Here is a 15763-nt window from a genome sequence, read left to right as displayed (position 1 = left end):
CTAAATGCATCCATTTCTTGTACAAAATCTTAAAATCGGTTTGACAAATCACTATATAAAAAAAGATCACAACTAAGTGTTCACCCATATCGGTGATAGTCTGAAAAAAGATGTGCATAAGAAGAGAACCAAACTTCCCAAAATATATTATTGATGTTAAAAACAAGCAGAAGATATGAAAACTTTAGTTGAAATAAGTAAATGCACCACTAGTAATGCCCAAATCAAATCGCTCTAGTAAGTCAATATGGACAAAGCCATAATAAAGAATAATAGACATGTGTTATACAACCTGAAGTGCTCAAGACATACATTAAAAAAAGATTGATATCTCAACCCACCAATAAATTCAATATGGTAGTTGATAATGTATCCAGTCCTGTAGTTCATAAACGCGAGGTCCAAAGTATAAACATCATATGTACGATCACACCATCTAAGGGATCTTATGCACATCTTTTTTCAGACTATCACCGATATGGGTGAACACTTAGTTGTGATCTTTTTTTATATAGTGATTTGTCAAACCGATTTTAAGATTTTGTACAAGAAATGGATGCATTTTATTCTTTGTATTTACTTTTTCCAGCCTTGAAAAAGTATTTTGTAAGACGAAACACGTGTCGGCTGGTCCGTGTATTTGGAACTTACAATCCTGCATCAATAAAGAAATGATGAAAAACAGCTAATATCCAAGGGGTCCTGGATTTATCACGTGACAGCTTAATTATTTGAAGGAATTGACCCTATCTTTCTTTGCAACAGGACAGGCATATGTGACCTGAATAAGAACTGACAACTTATATTAGTTGGGTATTCAACCCGTATATTGTGTGGGAGTGCTACTTTAGTCTTCTAATTTTGCAAGAATTAGTGTATGTATGTCTTGCACATATGGATGATGTCCCCAGGTAGTGGACATCAATTGAAGCTTTGAGCACCCTACAATCATTACTTATCTTTCTATATATTTTTGACGCCTTAACTTTATGTGCCTTAGTTATTACGCATAATTAGTGTGGTGTGCCGTTCTTCCCTATTCTTAGGGACACTACTACCTATTTTTTTTCATTTCTAACATGAGTCTGGTCTATTAGTGTTCTCATTGTGCCCTCCATATCTTGAAAGGTGTTCCCACTCGTGCGGCCTTATGACCCTTGGTCGTCAATATTTTTTTCGGAAGTATAACAATCTGCATATTCTTGTAAAATCTAATTATTTCTAAGAAAACTGTCTGAGCTCTAACAACATTAGGAAATGCATTATTTTTTTTCCTCAGTCAATTGACCATTCTATGCAACTCATATGTCTCATATTATTTCCATATGCGGATTATCATTTTACATGTTTTGACAACCTCAATGCATTTCGGACCCCAGGGGTCCTTCTTCAAGCGGGGATTTGATAAATCAGAAACACATACATTGTTCTAGAAATAGACAATAAAAACAAACAACAGTGGTGTGTACCTTACACAAGGTACATCTCAAGAGCATTAGAGTTTTAGGATTTTAGAGAAAGGACCTTTGAATGCTGCACATTTTTTTTAACTAGCCAGACGACATGTAAACAAGACTTATGTATACCGCTCTAGAGTCTATGAAGACAGCCATTGTTTACTAAAAACATCACTTCCAACAAGGCGGGTCTACATGTCAACAGCAATAAAGGACTCAATATAGTGTGGCCTTCATATCCAATTCGAAAGATGCTTTTCCAAAATGGCTCCCAAAGATGCCATAGGTCGCAACGTTAACCAGTGAGCACAGAATATAGCAAATTAATGCAAAGGGACCTTCTAATGTTAGTTTGATCACTTTTTATAGTTATAACAATGTAATTATATTGAAATTGTATTTGCTTAACAATTCTAAGATGACTTATGTGTCGCATTGTTGGCAACCCACTCCAAAAGAACGACTCTACCAGTCTGAAATGCATTACAGTTATTAAAGAAGCCTGGTGAAATATGTGAAATGATATGATAATATATAAAAGGAAATGCTACAAGGCATACATATTGGATGGATTTATCAGTTGACTGTGGAATACAATCAATCATTCTTAATGAAGTTGAAAACATCAAAGACCCTCAAGTCATATGGAGGTGTGAGTGGATTCTCCTTTCACGACATGGAGGACTCAGCAGGGACAATTTAAAAAGGTCTCTTGTCTGGCAGATCTTGCCACTGAACATGCCAAACATAGCATGCTGATAAAATAGATTACAGTGGAATAAGAAGGGTAGCTCAGCGGTGGAGACCAGCTATATGTTGTTGCTCTGATCTACAGAGGGACACAGGTTTTTTAATTTATTGTAGCAGACATACCTAGCACAGTCTTAGGGCCCGATTCACAAAAGTATTCTGAGACAAAATCCTAACTTTATGGCTTTCGGTATCCACAACAGGCATTTAGTAGTAGTAAAGTTAGGATTCCTAACTTCACTACTACTAAACTGAGACAAAATCCTAACTTTACGACTTTTGGTATTCACAAAAGGCATTTACTAGTACTAAAGCTAGGATTCCTAACTTTACTGCTACTAAACTGAGAAAAATCCTAACTTTACGACTTTTGGTATTCACAAAAGGCATTTAGTAGTAGTAGGATCCTAACTTTACTACTACTAAATGCCTGTTGTGAATACCGAAAATTTCACAAAAGGCATTCCTAACTTTACTACTACTAAATGCCTTTTGTGAATACCGAAAGTCGTAAAGCTAGGATTTTTTTCTGTTTAGTAGTGGTAAAATTAGGAATCTTAACTTTACTACTACTAAATGCCTTTTGTGGATACCGAAAGTCGTAAAGTTAGGATTTTCTCAGTTTAGTAATAGTAAAGTTAGGAATCCTAACTTTACTACTACTAAATGCCATTTGTGAATAACGAAAGTCGTAAAGTTAGGATTTTGTCTCAGATTACTTTTGTGAATCGGGCCCTTAGACTTTGAATGAACCTGCCTAATGACTTGATTTACAGTTTTGCTTGGCTTCTACCCATGTTTCTCTCCATATTCATGTCTCCTTGCATTTTTCTTAGATCATCACTGGAGTTATTCTGGAAATTCTCATCGAGGAGTACACCAACGACTTTACTCCTGAGGTGCAAAGAGCATGGACCAAGCTGAAGAGTCTAATCTACATTCAAGTGACCGCTGCCTACAAGGAGGTTGGATGGCCCCAATACCCAAACTCGACCATGTGATCCAAAGGACACTGGTGGTCAGAGGACACCATAGGACGCCATTGCATTTTGCCACAGAAGACCCACATCTCAAAGTAGCCTGCTAGATTTAGAGCTGTCATATCAGAGTCAGGGAGTGGGTTGGCTGGGGTCAAATATTTTTGTTGCACTGTGGCAAATAAAACAAGGGGTGGGTCATTTTCACTTGGTGACACCATTTAGTTTAGAGACTGGCAGATGACCTGCCTCCTGACCCAAGTTGTGGGCCATCCATCTTCTGGGAGATGGATTTTTCACTTCCAGGTTCTATCTCGATGCTGAGGGATGAAGGCCCAAGCAAGGATGCTGCATATCACGTCTGGGAAGCATCATGCTTTGTGTGCTGTGTCGTGTTCTGTCCACACCAGATGTTGTATAGTCCTCTGTGAAATACACAGTAAAAAGACTGTTGGTGGGGTTGAAATATACTTATTTGGTCTGTAACTTGAATTTGGAACAATGGATCCCTTACAACAATGCCTAGTCTCCCTCAGTCAGAAGTGCTTGGTGGCATAAAAGTATGTAACACTAATTCCAAATATATCTATATTTCCCATTTGCTATATATGTATTCCTATAGAAGGCAAAACGTACTCAGAAACTTTAGTCTGTGGGCTTCTTCACATTGCAAACAGATTGGTTTCCATCTACCTTTGTGACCGGACAACAAATCTCAAGTAAAGGTTTAAGGTTCATGTCCCTGGCGGACATCTCATTGGTAGTACTCCATACAGTTTTCAATTCCTCCATCCATTCTGCAAGTCGTAGCTGTAGCCAGTGTGAATAATCAAATAAGTCCAGATTTCAGTAAAGGATGACTAGTGGGAAAAGTTGATATCAATAAGTCTATGAGACACCACCGCATGAGATAGATACCAAGGTAAGTAAGATGTTTGCACTTTTCCCTTCGGGTTCTTCACATTGCTCATTACCTGTGAATTGATCACAAAAGTGAAAAAAATAGGGAATTTGTAGCACCAAAAGACAAAGCTAGAGTATGAATGAGTAGAACACAAAAAATACTTTAGCCAACCTGGGCAATGGTTATAAAATTCCCATCCAGTGATCCTCACTTGCAGGAGACTTAATCAAATTCCATGATATCTGCCCCACACACCTGCATATCAGCTCCTTGTCCATGATTTAGAACTGTGAAAATGTGATCTTAAATCGGGAAGCCATAGTGGAGTCTGGATTCAGGAATAAAAAATATGGAGAGCTAATATAAAAGCCAAAACATTTTCCCAAGGGAGTGTTTCTGCGGAAAAGCAATCATCTAAATGAGGGTTCCAGTGGTCTCTTTTAAAAAAGAAAAAGGGAACCAAGATTAAGATGTGACGTGTAAAGGGAGATCCCACTTGAGTTGGGCATCAATGAATTTCATGGATTAAGAATATTAGGAGTATATATCTGCATTTATAGTTCTCTCACCTGATTCAATTAAATCACAGGGATTCGAAATGTGCAGGAGCTGGACACATGAATACTAAAGTTGTGAGCAATAGTGCGCAGCACAGCTAGTAGTGGTGGATTCTTGCTTCAACCCTACTTTTATTGTATCTTCAGCCTCTGGGAGGTGCATATAAATCCTTTACCACAGGCAATGGACATTATAATTGCGCATTTGTGCTGTATCATCACATGACCCTGTCTAACCAATTGCATTCTTTAGTTTATAGATACTACTTTATACATAGTTATAGGTCTATATTGCTGTACGTTTCCAGTGCATATATTCATGTATTTTTTAACGGCTAAATGTGTATGTTATACTGTCATTAAAGATGCATATGTGTTACTGTCTGCAATGACCCAGTTAATGACTCTGTAATGTGGCTAATGAAGTGCTCATTGAAATGCTCTGGAATAGTTCGGTTCCTCACTGTTAAAACACATTAGGTAAACCACTGCATACCTATTTTCATACCAACACATTTAGGGCTACCTCGTGAAAATTCGTCGTAAATGTAAATTCTCCTTATTTCGCATTCGCTGCACACAGAATATAAGAATGACTTGGCCAAAAAAAGGTATTAATTTGATCTTTTTGATAAAATCAGAGTATCTCTGAGGATGTGTGAATATAGAGAACCATCAATAAAGTTTATCACATAAATAGTAATTGCAAAGAGGGTTGTAAGATGTCTTAAAGTGTATCCTAAGATACTTGCCAAATATGAAAGGAGTTACTGAAAATAAGTGCCAAAGGCAATAAAGAGACATATGTAAATGTGCCTACCTGCAGCATGCCTAGGACATTTGAAGGTGATTTCAAAATACATATAAGACAAAGAGAAAATAAGTGGAAAGAGCAATGATAGAAATGGACGCTTAGAAACTCAGTTTGTATTATTCTTGTATATGACGGAACACGTGGCACGCACGAGCAGTTTGCTTGGACCTCGGCAAATTCTCTGAGAAAACACTGGTAATCTTTGGGTTACTTATCCCCTACCTCGTAGCCTTTTGTAATGTCTCCCTAGCTGGGGTGCCCACCATTGACTACCCCACTCACAGAGCTTAGTGGTTTACAAATGTATTTGTCTCTGTGTAACTGCAAAATCAGCATTCTAAAGCAGCCTTCATGGCAATACACACTTTTCATTATGTCATAGCTCTATGGAGTTCATCAGGAGCCAAAAGGGTTCCCTTATTGTTAATTTACAAGACACTACAAAAACACAGAGGCGGGGCTCCTCCGCTAAGGCAGAGGAGCATCGCCCCACTGCGCTGAAGCAGTGCAATGGAAACAATAAAATGATAAAAACAGTTATTATCATTTTCCTTTTTGTATTCCTATTGCCACCAGATTAGGGTGAGGCTGGGCGCCTTGACCAGAGGGAGCAGGAGAGGCTATTGCTGCACCTAAAGTGCAGATGACTGTTTGGCTGGCCGTATCCGGCCAGCCAAACAGTCATGCGTACTTTGTATGTTCTCCACCCAGGCTGCATTAAAGCCGGGGGGAAGAATATGCCCAGGGTCCCAGCCCCTGTCTGAGCATCGAACCACAGCGATCAGATCAATCATGACGCTGCTATCAGCAGCGTCTTGACTGTCTGGGGGCGTCTGGAAACCTGGGTGCTTCCAGTTCCTGGTTTCTGTGGCAGGGAGGCGGCGGCTGGCGACGGCGGTGGCGGCGATCAGGTAAGTTTTACTTTTATTTTTATTTCCTAACCCCCCCCACCTTCCCTGCGCTCCCGCCACTGTCCCCTACCAGACACCACTGTAAAAATGGTACACAATGTGACAACATTTTTAATGACTCTTCTTAGATAAAGCCAAAAACTGCAGTTTTCAGTGAGTACATAAAAGGTATTAGGTGAATATTTTGTAAAGAAACAATTGTTTGGTGTTCTGCTGTAATTTATACCACCATAAAACCGCAAAACACCATATTCCCAACATCGTTAAGAAACAAATGGGCCAATCTTGATCAGTACCCCAACCAGTTAACCCCATCCTGGGCTCCTCTAGAGGAGAAGGGAGATATTGTCTGGTAGCAATGAAATACTGTGAGCCACATCGAAAATAAACACAAAGGCATACTTTTCCCATTGGGAACTGTAATGAAAATGCAAAGTAATTTCATGGGTCTTCATATAGTTGCAATAGGGACACATCCGAGCTTCCTTCTGCCTTGGACAAAGCAGGACAGCCTCCCCTCTGATTAGTAAGGGACTCGGTCCACTCTCTTCCACCCCAGAGTTGTTCTTTGATGATATGTGTACGAAAGGCACCCAGGGTAAATCTTAATTTCAATTACCTGGTGTTACCAAAACCTTGTCTTCGAACCGAGTGAATGTATATGCTTTTCGGTGCACTGCCAAGCATGGCTTCAAGGAAACGTTGGGGTGCTAAACGGAGGGTGATCTCTTCAAGTGCCAGGGCAAAAGACTACATCTGCAGCAGGATAGGTGAATGGAGGCTTTCACAGGGACTGCAGCGTGGTTAACTCAGTTCTCATTGAAAGAGGACATCCTGTCAAACTAAAAAAAAACACACCCACCAGTATCCCAGTATGCTGCACCTGTTTCTGATTTACAGCAATGATAAGTAAGCCTTGAAAACTCTTCATCATCCCTGCAAATGCTAATAAAGTTCTGGTTAAACCCAGTGCTCCTGTGCTGTTTAGCAATATACATTTGCTTTAGGTAATGTTTGATAACTGGTTAACCCCCGCACTGTTTGATAACAGGTTAACCCATGCACTGTTTGATAACTGGTTAACCCCCACACTTGGCTTACTCCAAACAGTACAAATAGCTCATGCATAAAACACACACGGCATGGGTTGTGTTTCTTGGGAATTCTTGGCCGCAGTTTTATTAAAAAGTATGATTGGTGCTTCATGTCGTTGCATTCATAAATTATGTTGGCCAGTTATAAATCCCGATAACATTTTGACTGTATCATAAATAAATCCTTCGGACAGGGTCATAAACAGGTGACCGGTCATAAATCATATTTGCCAATAATCAATCACGGCCTGTCATTTACCTGCAATAATGTTGATATGAAATCAACCATATACACCACTTTTGGGGGGTAATAAAGTTTAGTGTTTGGTTTTTCTCTGACCGTGAGGGGGGTATACTCTCACCGCTGTTAGGCTCAACTCTCTACCTTGCCTGTCCATTTTGTGCCCTGCCACACAGCGGGTCTGGGCTTCAAGTACCATGCTCTGCTTACTCCCCCATCAGCTGACTCCCCCTGCCGTGAGGCATACCCAGGTAAGAGGCCCGTCACCTGCTGGTGTGCACCCTTTACCGACAAATGTTCCCCTTTTTCTGCCATGCCACCTGTGGGGCTCACGTCTCCAGGCGGCTCCCCCCTTTGAATAGAGGGACACCCCTGGCTCCTTTAAGCACAGCCCGCTATTGACATGGCTGCCCATAGGTTGGCCCAGAACACCTTGATTCTTTTGTCAAGTGCACTGCATCGTTTACGTACAATTCTGGGCACCTTGGATTCATCATTCCATGTCTGACACTCTCATAGCCATTTGGCTTGCAGAACTTGTTCACTGCGATATTTAATTTCCTCCAGGAGTTATCCACTGCCCCATTTGACAAGGTCCCACACCAAGTTTGCCTGGGGATGGTGTCTGGCCATATACACTGCCCCCATTTGACAAGGTCCCACACCATGTTTGCCTGGGGATGGTGTCTGACCATATGATGGTGGTGCTGCCAATTGACCCTGCTGCCTCCGTCAGCCGAGCCAGATGTCGTGGAGGAGAGGATGTCCTTCCTCCCAAGCTGAGTGAGGTTGTTGCCGTCCAGGTGTATTATCAGGACATCTGGGTAACTGGCTACCTTTGACTATAGTTGTGCCAAGGTTGCCAATAGTTTCCCCCATCTCATCCCCGGGGTGCCTCATCATCTAGGGGCTATTTTTGATTTTGGCGGTACCCCTGTAACCCCTCTGTGGCAGCGGTTTCAAGAATTGCGTCGAGCTGACAGAGTACTGCCCACCAAAGTTAGATGTGGGCTGGCTGAACCACCGTACGCATCAACAGACTGTTTACCGTCATGTAAGCTGCACACCTCTTTCGATGCAGTGGACTCCTCTGCTGGCTGACAGCACTCCGTCACCGACAAGCTGGTGGGTGTTCATGAGCCTATTTAAATGTCTCCGTTGTGCTGGCGTTGTTCTAGCAGCGGATTCCTGATGGAGTGAGTCCCTGGTGGAGTGGAGACTGGTAAGGACTACTGATTAATGTGTCAATACACATATATGTTGTGTTTGCTTGTAAAATATATTTAGGTAATTTGTTATGTCCCTATTTTACACATGGCTTTGAATGCAAACAACACATACACTATTTAATGCACACCCAAAGGCACCACAAGTAGAACACCCACAACCACCACAACAACATATAATTATTTGTGTCAATACCGGTGTGTTAATTTTTCCTCGATAAGTTGTAAAATAAACACAAATGCATTACACATAAAACAATTCATGTAAAAAGCAATGTTAAAATAAATGAGGCCAAAGCAATTGTCAAAACATTCATAGTAAGACAAGTGTAAAAGACGCTTACGGTAAATTCTGGTGACAACGGAGTTGATGACCTGCGTGGTCAAGTAGACTCAGCAAAGGAAGGACTCGGACAATGGGGTTCAAGACGGAAATGGAAGTGGCAAATATAAAAAAGGTACGTTTCTACCTCATTTCCTTTAATTCGGCCATCTCAAAGTAGGAGGTATTCTCGCCACTGTTTCCTTGATGGAAAGGCACATTGTGATTGCCCCAGCAGTAATCTTGGCTGGATTCCCGCTGACAGCCACTTCTCCCTATGACGCCTTTGATGCGGGTGAAGATACCTGCCATAGTAGGTGACACTTGGACGGTCTTTTGTCCATAGACCCGTCAACATCTAAATAGAGTGGACAGACCACCAAGTAGGCGGGCAATGAAACTGTTGAAAACGTTTATGGCAGGACTAGTTCCGCCAAGATCCCAATCAGGCCCATAGTGTTTGTGGCTTCTGGTGGGCCTGCCCGTCTGCTGTCAAAGTGGGTCCACCATGCCTGCATCCGGTGAATGAAGGAGTGCCTGACCACCAAAACCGCTATGGGACAGGCCTCTGCCAAGGCTACGAGAACAATTGTCAATTCATTTGTGGCACGGCCCCTCACTTTTCATGACAGTTGGGGCCTCTTGTATGATTTCTGAAGAGATTCTGAAATCCCTAAAATTGGGCTCCCCTCAGCCCCGGAGCCCCCTGATATCATGTTAAAAGGAGGGAAAGCAATAATCTCTGCATTGACAGATATGTTTAATTGTTCACTTAGCTCCGGAACTGTGCCAAGAGAATGGAAAGATGCCATTGTAAAGCCGCTATTGAAAAAACAATAGTCAGACCTGGAAAAATGTGAATACTACCAGCCAATACCTCTTCTGCCAGGATCCAGTAAAGTCCTGGGGAAATATGTTAATAATAATCTCTCACTATACCTGGAAACTGATGATATCCTACATCAGTCACAGACCAGTTTCCGTCCAAGCAGTAGCACAGAAACAGCCTTGCTGGCAGCCACGGAAGGGTGGAACTGCAGCTCTGATCCTTTTGGATTTGAGTGCAGCGTTTGACACCAGGTGCTTATCACAAGGTAAAAAGGAAATCGGAATCTCCAGATCCGCACTCCTGCGGCTAACTTTGTTCCTGCATAATAGAACCTTTCAAGTTTGTGTGGAGACCATTCTGTCAAATACCTAATCTCTTAACTGTGCGGTCTCTCACGGGTCCTCACTGAGCCCTACACTGTTTAATCTGTGTGTCATCGCATTGGCAGAAATCATAAACGTCATGGTTTCTCTTCAATATCCTATGCTGCTGATGACACTCAGATTGTCATCTCCCTTTCCAACCAAACAGAAATAACCTTGACCCCTACCCCCCAAACACCTGCATTAAGCATGTCGTGGAGTGGATGGCAGCAAACAGCCTTAAAGTTAACGGAGAGAAAACTGAGGTGATGGTTGGAAACAACCCCTGCAGATGGAAGGAACTGAACTGGCCTGAATCCCTTGGTAATCATCCTATTTCAAAATCAGAAATCAAAAACCTGATGATAAGCTGACAATGGAAACACAAGCCAAAAAATTACCAGCAAATGCTTCGGCACACTAAGAACTTTGAGAAAACTGCTCAGATGGTTACCAGAGGCATTGTGCAGGTTAGTGGCACAAGGTTTGGTCATTTACAGACTTGACTATGTGAATTCCTTGTACCCCTAGGCATTCCAAAATCTGTTATAAAAAAGACTCCCAGTCATTCAAAAGGCTGCAGCACGTATCCTACTGAAAATTCCAAGCCGTCACTCTACCACCACCGCCCTGGTAAGCCTTCATTGCCTGCCAGTGCAAAAAAGGATGCACTTTATGGTACTGTGTATGGCTCCACAAGGCGATGCTTTAAAGGGCCCTAGACTAATTCAAAATCTACTTGCCCATATAATCCTACTAGAATGCAGCATTCTAAAACTCAGCAACTGTTTGCAGCCCCCAGGATAACGAAGACTAGGAGTAGAGGAAGATCCTTCCTAGTACCATAACTTTGGAACACACTCCTTCAGAATCTAAGGCAAACCTAATCGGAACTAGCATTTAGGAAACTGTTAAAAACATTCCTTTTTTCCACTACAAACTTCTATATGGTAAACCATTTATAGCACTGGAAGGCTCTTCTGGGTGGGCAAGTGCTCAAGAAATCCCACTGAATAGAATAGAATAGAATAGAATAGAATAGAATTTGGACGCATTGAAGCACCACCTTCCCACAACTTTGATCCCAGCCTCCGGCATCCCATGCTGTGTGGCAGTTATTGCAGCCCCTATCCTGATTGAGTGGGACCACATGTGGCGGATGGGAGGTCTGTCCACCCAGGGCTTTGTGCATGTTTTCGCAGAACTGAAAAAACAGGTCCCCGTTCTTGTGCCTAAAGAGTGGGCCCTCCCCTGCGGGTCATGGTGCCATGTAGGTGTACAAGCAGCACACTGGGAAGTATGTGGGGTCTTCTATGCAATGTAGCTGTACTCAGGACCCCTTGCCTTGCCAGTATTTTGTTGAATTCCTTACTAGCAGCTCCACCCTGGACATGCTTGGCTTGACATCCTATGCTTGCAAACATGCTGTGCCTGACTCCTTTCTTGCTGGTTCCATGAGCTCCCCTCACACTGAATGCCCCCCAAAATGCTGGTTGGAGTGCTGCCATAAACAGGGAATCCTCGAAAGTGTCAACTGCCACCCCCTCCAGTGCATCCATTATCTGTGTCAGTTTTGTGAAATCTATGGGTCATCTTGTGTCTTCTTTCTTCCCTTCTAAGTGCTTCCAGGCTTTCATGGCTGCCCTGATATAATGTGAGGCCATGGGGTCCTTTCCCATGCTTAGTTTTGAGAATTGGGCCACTGCCGCTAAGTGGGCCTGTGCCCAAGATATTTACTCCTTCTGTAGGTATTCCCCCTTGATTAAGCGTCCCACTGCCCTAGCTGTGGCTCAGGGTTCCCCCAGCGTCTGGAGCATCCCCCCCCCACCTGCATAACTAGGCCTGCATATTTTTTTATATCATCTTGCTGTGCCGGGCTTGAGTGCATGATCAATCAGACTTCACAGATCTGTTCTGCCAGCTCACACAACTCCTACGGGAAAGGGGTCATCTGCTGCTCTGCTTCTGGTGCTAAATTCCTGAATTTGCTCATCTGGGTATGAGAGAGCTCATCTGCCAGTGAGTTCTCCATCTCAGGGACGTGTCTTGCCTTTATGTCGAGGTTTCCCTCTTACTGTAATTTTGCCATGTGCTTCATTAGCCTTAATATGTTTGGGAACCTGGCTGTCGCTTTATTTATTGCCTGCACCACCCCCTGGTTGTTTGGCCACAGTGTGAGTTTCATGTCCCTAAGCCTTCCTTTCCAAACCATCAGGGCAACAACATGGGTAACAGTTTCAGGAAGGTGATGTTCTTGGTGATGCCCAACTCCTGTCTTCTAGGCTATTTTCCTGTGCACCATTCCCTTCCTAATATTACCCCAAACCCATTGCTGCCTGCTGTGTCCATGAGGAGGGCTATTTGTCTGGCCATCACCCATCCTTTTCTCCATATAAAGAGCCCATTAAAATCGTCCAGAAAGGAGTAACACATGACCAGATCTCCTTTCAATCCTACCCCCAGCCTAGTGTGATGATGCTTCTGCCGTGAAGTTGAGCTTGGCATTCAGTCTTGTAGCTCACGGAGCATAGCCTATTCTCTGCTGCACATCACCCTTATCGTCTCCCTCATCTCAAGTACCTTGCCATCTGGTAACCTGGATGTCCCTGCCACAGAATCTAGCTCAGTCCTGAGGAAAACCAGCTTTGCTGCTGGGCCCACTGTCTTCTCTGCTGCCTGTCACATGCTCAGCTCTGTGGCTAGCTCCTGGATTGCCCTAAGTGTATCCACACACTCCCCATTTTCCTGCTTGCCCTACGAATAGGAAATCATCAAGGTAGTGCAGCTTGCCTCCTTAGGGGTGTCATTTCTAAAGTGCTCATTCTAGAAACGTGCTAAAACGATGAAAATATGAGCAAGATACATAGCAACCCTTTGGCATTGCTGTGTCAAAATACGGTTTTCTCTCTCACTGAAAACCTAGGAGGTGGAAGCTATCTGGGTGTACAGGGAGGAGCCAGAAACTGGATTCAATGTCTGCCTTTGCCATGAGGGACCCTTTGCCTGTTGCCCTTACCAAGTTGATAGCATCCCCCACTGTTGAGTACCCCACTGTACATGCCTCTATGCTGATCCTACCGCTTACAGATGCTCCCTCCAGAAAAGACAGGTGGTATATGAGTCAGAACTGGCCTACCTCTTTTTTGGGGGATAGGGGGCCCTCTATTAGCCACAGGTCCTTACCCTTTTTTTAAATCTCTTGCTGGACTAACTCTGGGAGCTCCTGTGCAGCTTTCAGATTCCTCACTATGTCTGTGGAGATGGATCCCTCAAACAGAATTTTAAAACCCTCCTCAAAACCTTTCACCGGTAGGGCGACATTCTTTCTATTGTTGTACCAGCTGACTAGCTTCCTGAGCTGGTGTGTTAATGTGGGACCTGGCTTGCTGGAAATCTGCCCATCCCTCATGGTCCACCCAACTGCTTCTGCTCCTGCTTCTTTTTCTTCTCTTTTTTGTTGCTGTGGCCTTACATTCTGAGGTCAGAGCCCCCTTACACACCCATATGCACTCATCTAAATCGTACTTCCAGCATATTTCTGCGGTCCCTTTGTCTGCTACTTGTTTCCAGCCATGGTATGACTTTGCCTTGTAAAATGACTTCTGTTTATCCTGCCTTCCCCAAAAGGGGTGCTCTGAAAGGGCTTCTCTCCTTTACCAGCTCAACCCTTGGCCTCTTTTGCCACCATCATCTTATGGATGAAACCGGATATATCCTATTCATCCCACTCAATGTCAGGGTGTGTCTGCATATTTATTTTAAAGCCCTTGTCATAATCCAACCAGGCTTCCCCAGGGAATTGCCTGTGCGCTTCATGTATTTTGGACTTATAAAGCCAGAGGTCTCCTGCGTGCGCACTGCGGGAACATTTCTACAATAATGCTTGCCATTATCCTGAATGCATGAATCCAGTTCTCAGACTTTCTTTGCTTTATTACCCTCTTTCTCTCCTGTCTTCCTCTTTCTTGTCACACATTTTCACGTCTAAACCCTCTAGCTGGACCTCCAATAATGTAAAGATGTCAATAAACTCCTTCCTTCAAATCATTTCTGTCACTGCCAATGGGATGAGACTCGCCAAACCGGTTGTCTTTGTGACCATTGATGGCTGCCCTGGTTAGGGCCTCATGTAAACCTCTGGTGCTTGCCCCACTAAGGCTGGGTTCCTTGACCTTGATGCCCTGCTACCTGCTTTACCACCCCACACTGCAATGGGTAATGGTAGACCCCTGGCATTGTCAGGTGCCGGGCCCAGGTTGCCCCACTCCTGGCTCTGTCTCCCCCCACTTGAGGACTGTGCCTGGTGTCTCCCTCCAATGGGACCCCTGTGACCCCTTTGTGTGGCCCTATAATGTGTGCCTTGACTCCATCAGCTGTCACACCTCTAACTTCCAGTGTAACATTCCCACCATCCATCTATGTGCATGATTTACTGTCACTTATCATCCCTCTAGGTCTGTCTTACTCACATCCTTTTTCAGTGCCCAACCCCAGCAATACCCCTTTTTTCTGAAAATGTCCGCCTAACCCCTAGGTCCACATGTATCTCTTCCTTCAAGCCATCAATGGATCCTCATTGAACACCTCTTCCATGTTAAACTGTATTATGTAAGAGACCATAACTGTCTCACGTTGTAACCCTTGGGCTCCCTATCAGTTTTTGGGTCTTGCCTGGCGTTAGCAGCGCGCATGCGCTGCTCTCGCCCTTGCAAGTGCCTTTTGTAATCGATTCAGCCAAAGCTCGTACGGATGGACAAAGATGGCTGCTCTCACCATTCAGCCAAAGGTAAACATGCACACGTACGTGCACACGTACGTATGGACAGTGGACAGTCCGACGCCATCTTGTTTTGCTGTGCCATTGTCATGGCAACCAGCGCGTGGGGACTGAGTAAACTGGCCCACTTAACAGATCGCAAACCACTGCCCCAACGTGGAGGAATAATTATGGCGCTCGACTGCAAGCGTGCGCTCCCCACTGCGCTGACCAAAAACTCTTTTAGCCCCCATGCACGAGTGCGCTTCGTGACTGTTACTTCTTTACTGTCAGCCCCTGAAATGCCACTCGGCTCCAATTACGTTTGAAAGGGAGTCTCTGTTGTCGGCGCCGGCCCTGGGCTAAGCAGCTTTCTTCCTTCGCTGCTCTCCGGCTGCAGATACGGTGTTCGGCGGTGACAGGGGGCGAAGCGCAGAGGCCTGGTTGCCAAAAGACGCCCTGCGCCTCCTCCACTCCCAGCGTTGCTTCGGCCAGACGAGCCCCTTCGTTACCAGGCAACGCCCACTTTTGGGTCCAATACCAGCGCGGCGGGCCCCTGACGT

At 44.0% G+C, this 15763-nt stretch overlaps 1 protein-coding gene across 1 annotated transcript in view; it reads left to right on the top strand.

Moving 5' to 3' along the window:
* CYGB (cytoglobin) overlaps positions 1-5029 on the top strand; it is a 160364-nt gene extending 155335 nt beyond the window's left edge. The window contains exon 3 of the mRNA XM_085616910.1: positions 3044-5029. Coding sequence (XP_085473036.1) covers positions 3044-3208 — 165 coding nt within the window. The 3' untranslated portion in view covers positions 3209-5029. The remainder of the gene's footprint in view (positions 1-3043) is intronic.
* The last annotated feature ends 10734 nt before the right edge of the window (positions 5030-15763 follow it).

Source organism: Triturus cristatus, chromosome 7, assembly GCF_964204655.1.
Source record: "Triturus cristatus chromosome 7, aTriCri1.1, whole genome shotgun sequence".
In the NCBI taxonomy this organism is placed as follows: Eukaryota; Metazoa; Chordata; class Amphibia; order Caudata; family Salamandridae; genus Triturus; species Triturus cristatus.
Note: the sequence above shows the minus strand (reverse complement) of the source record. Positions and strands in the feature narration are given on the sequence as shown.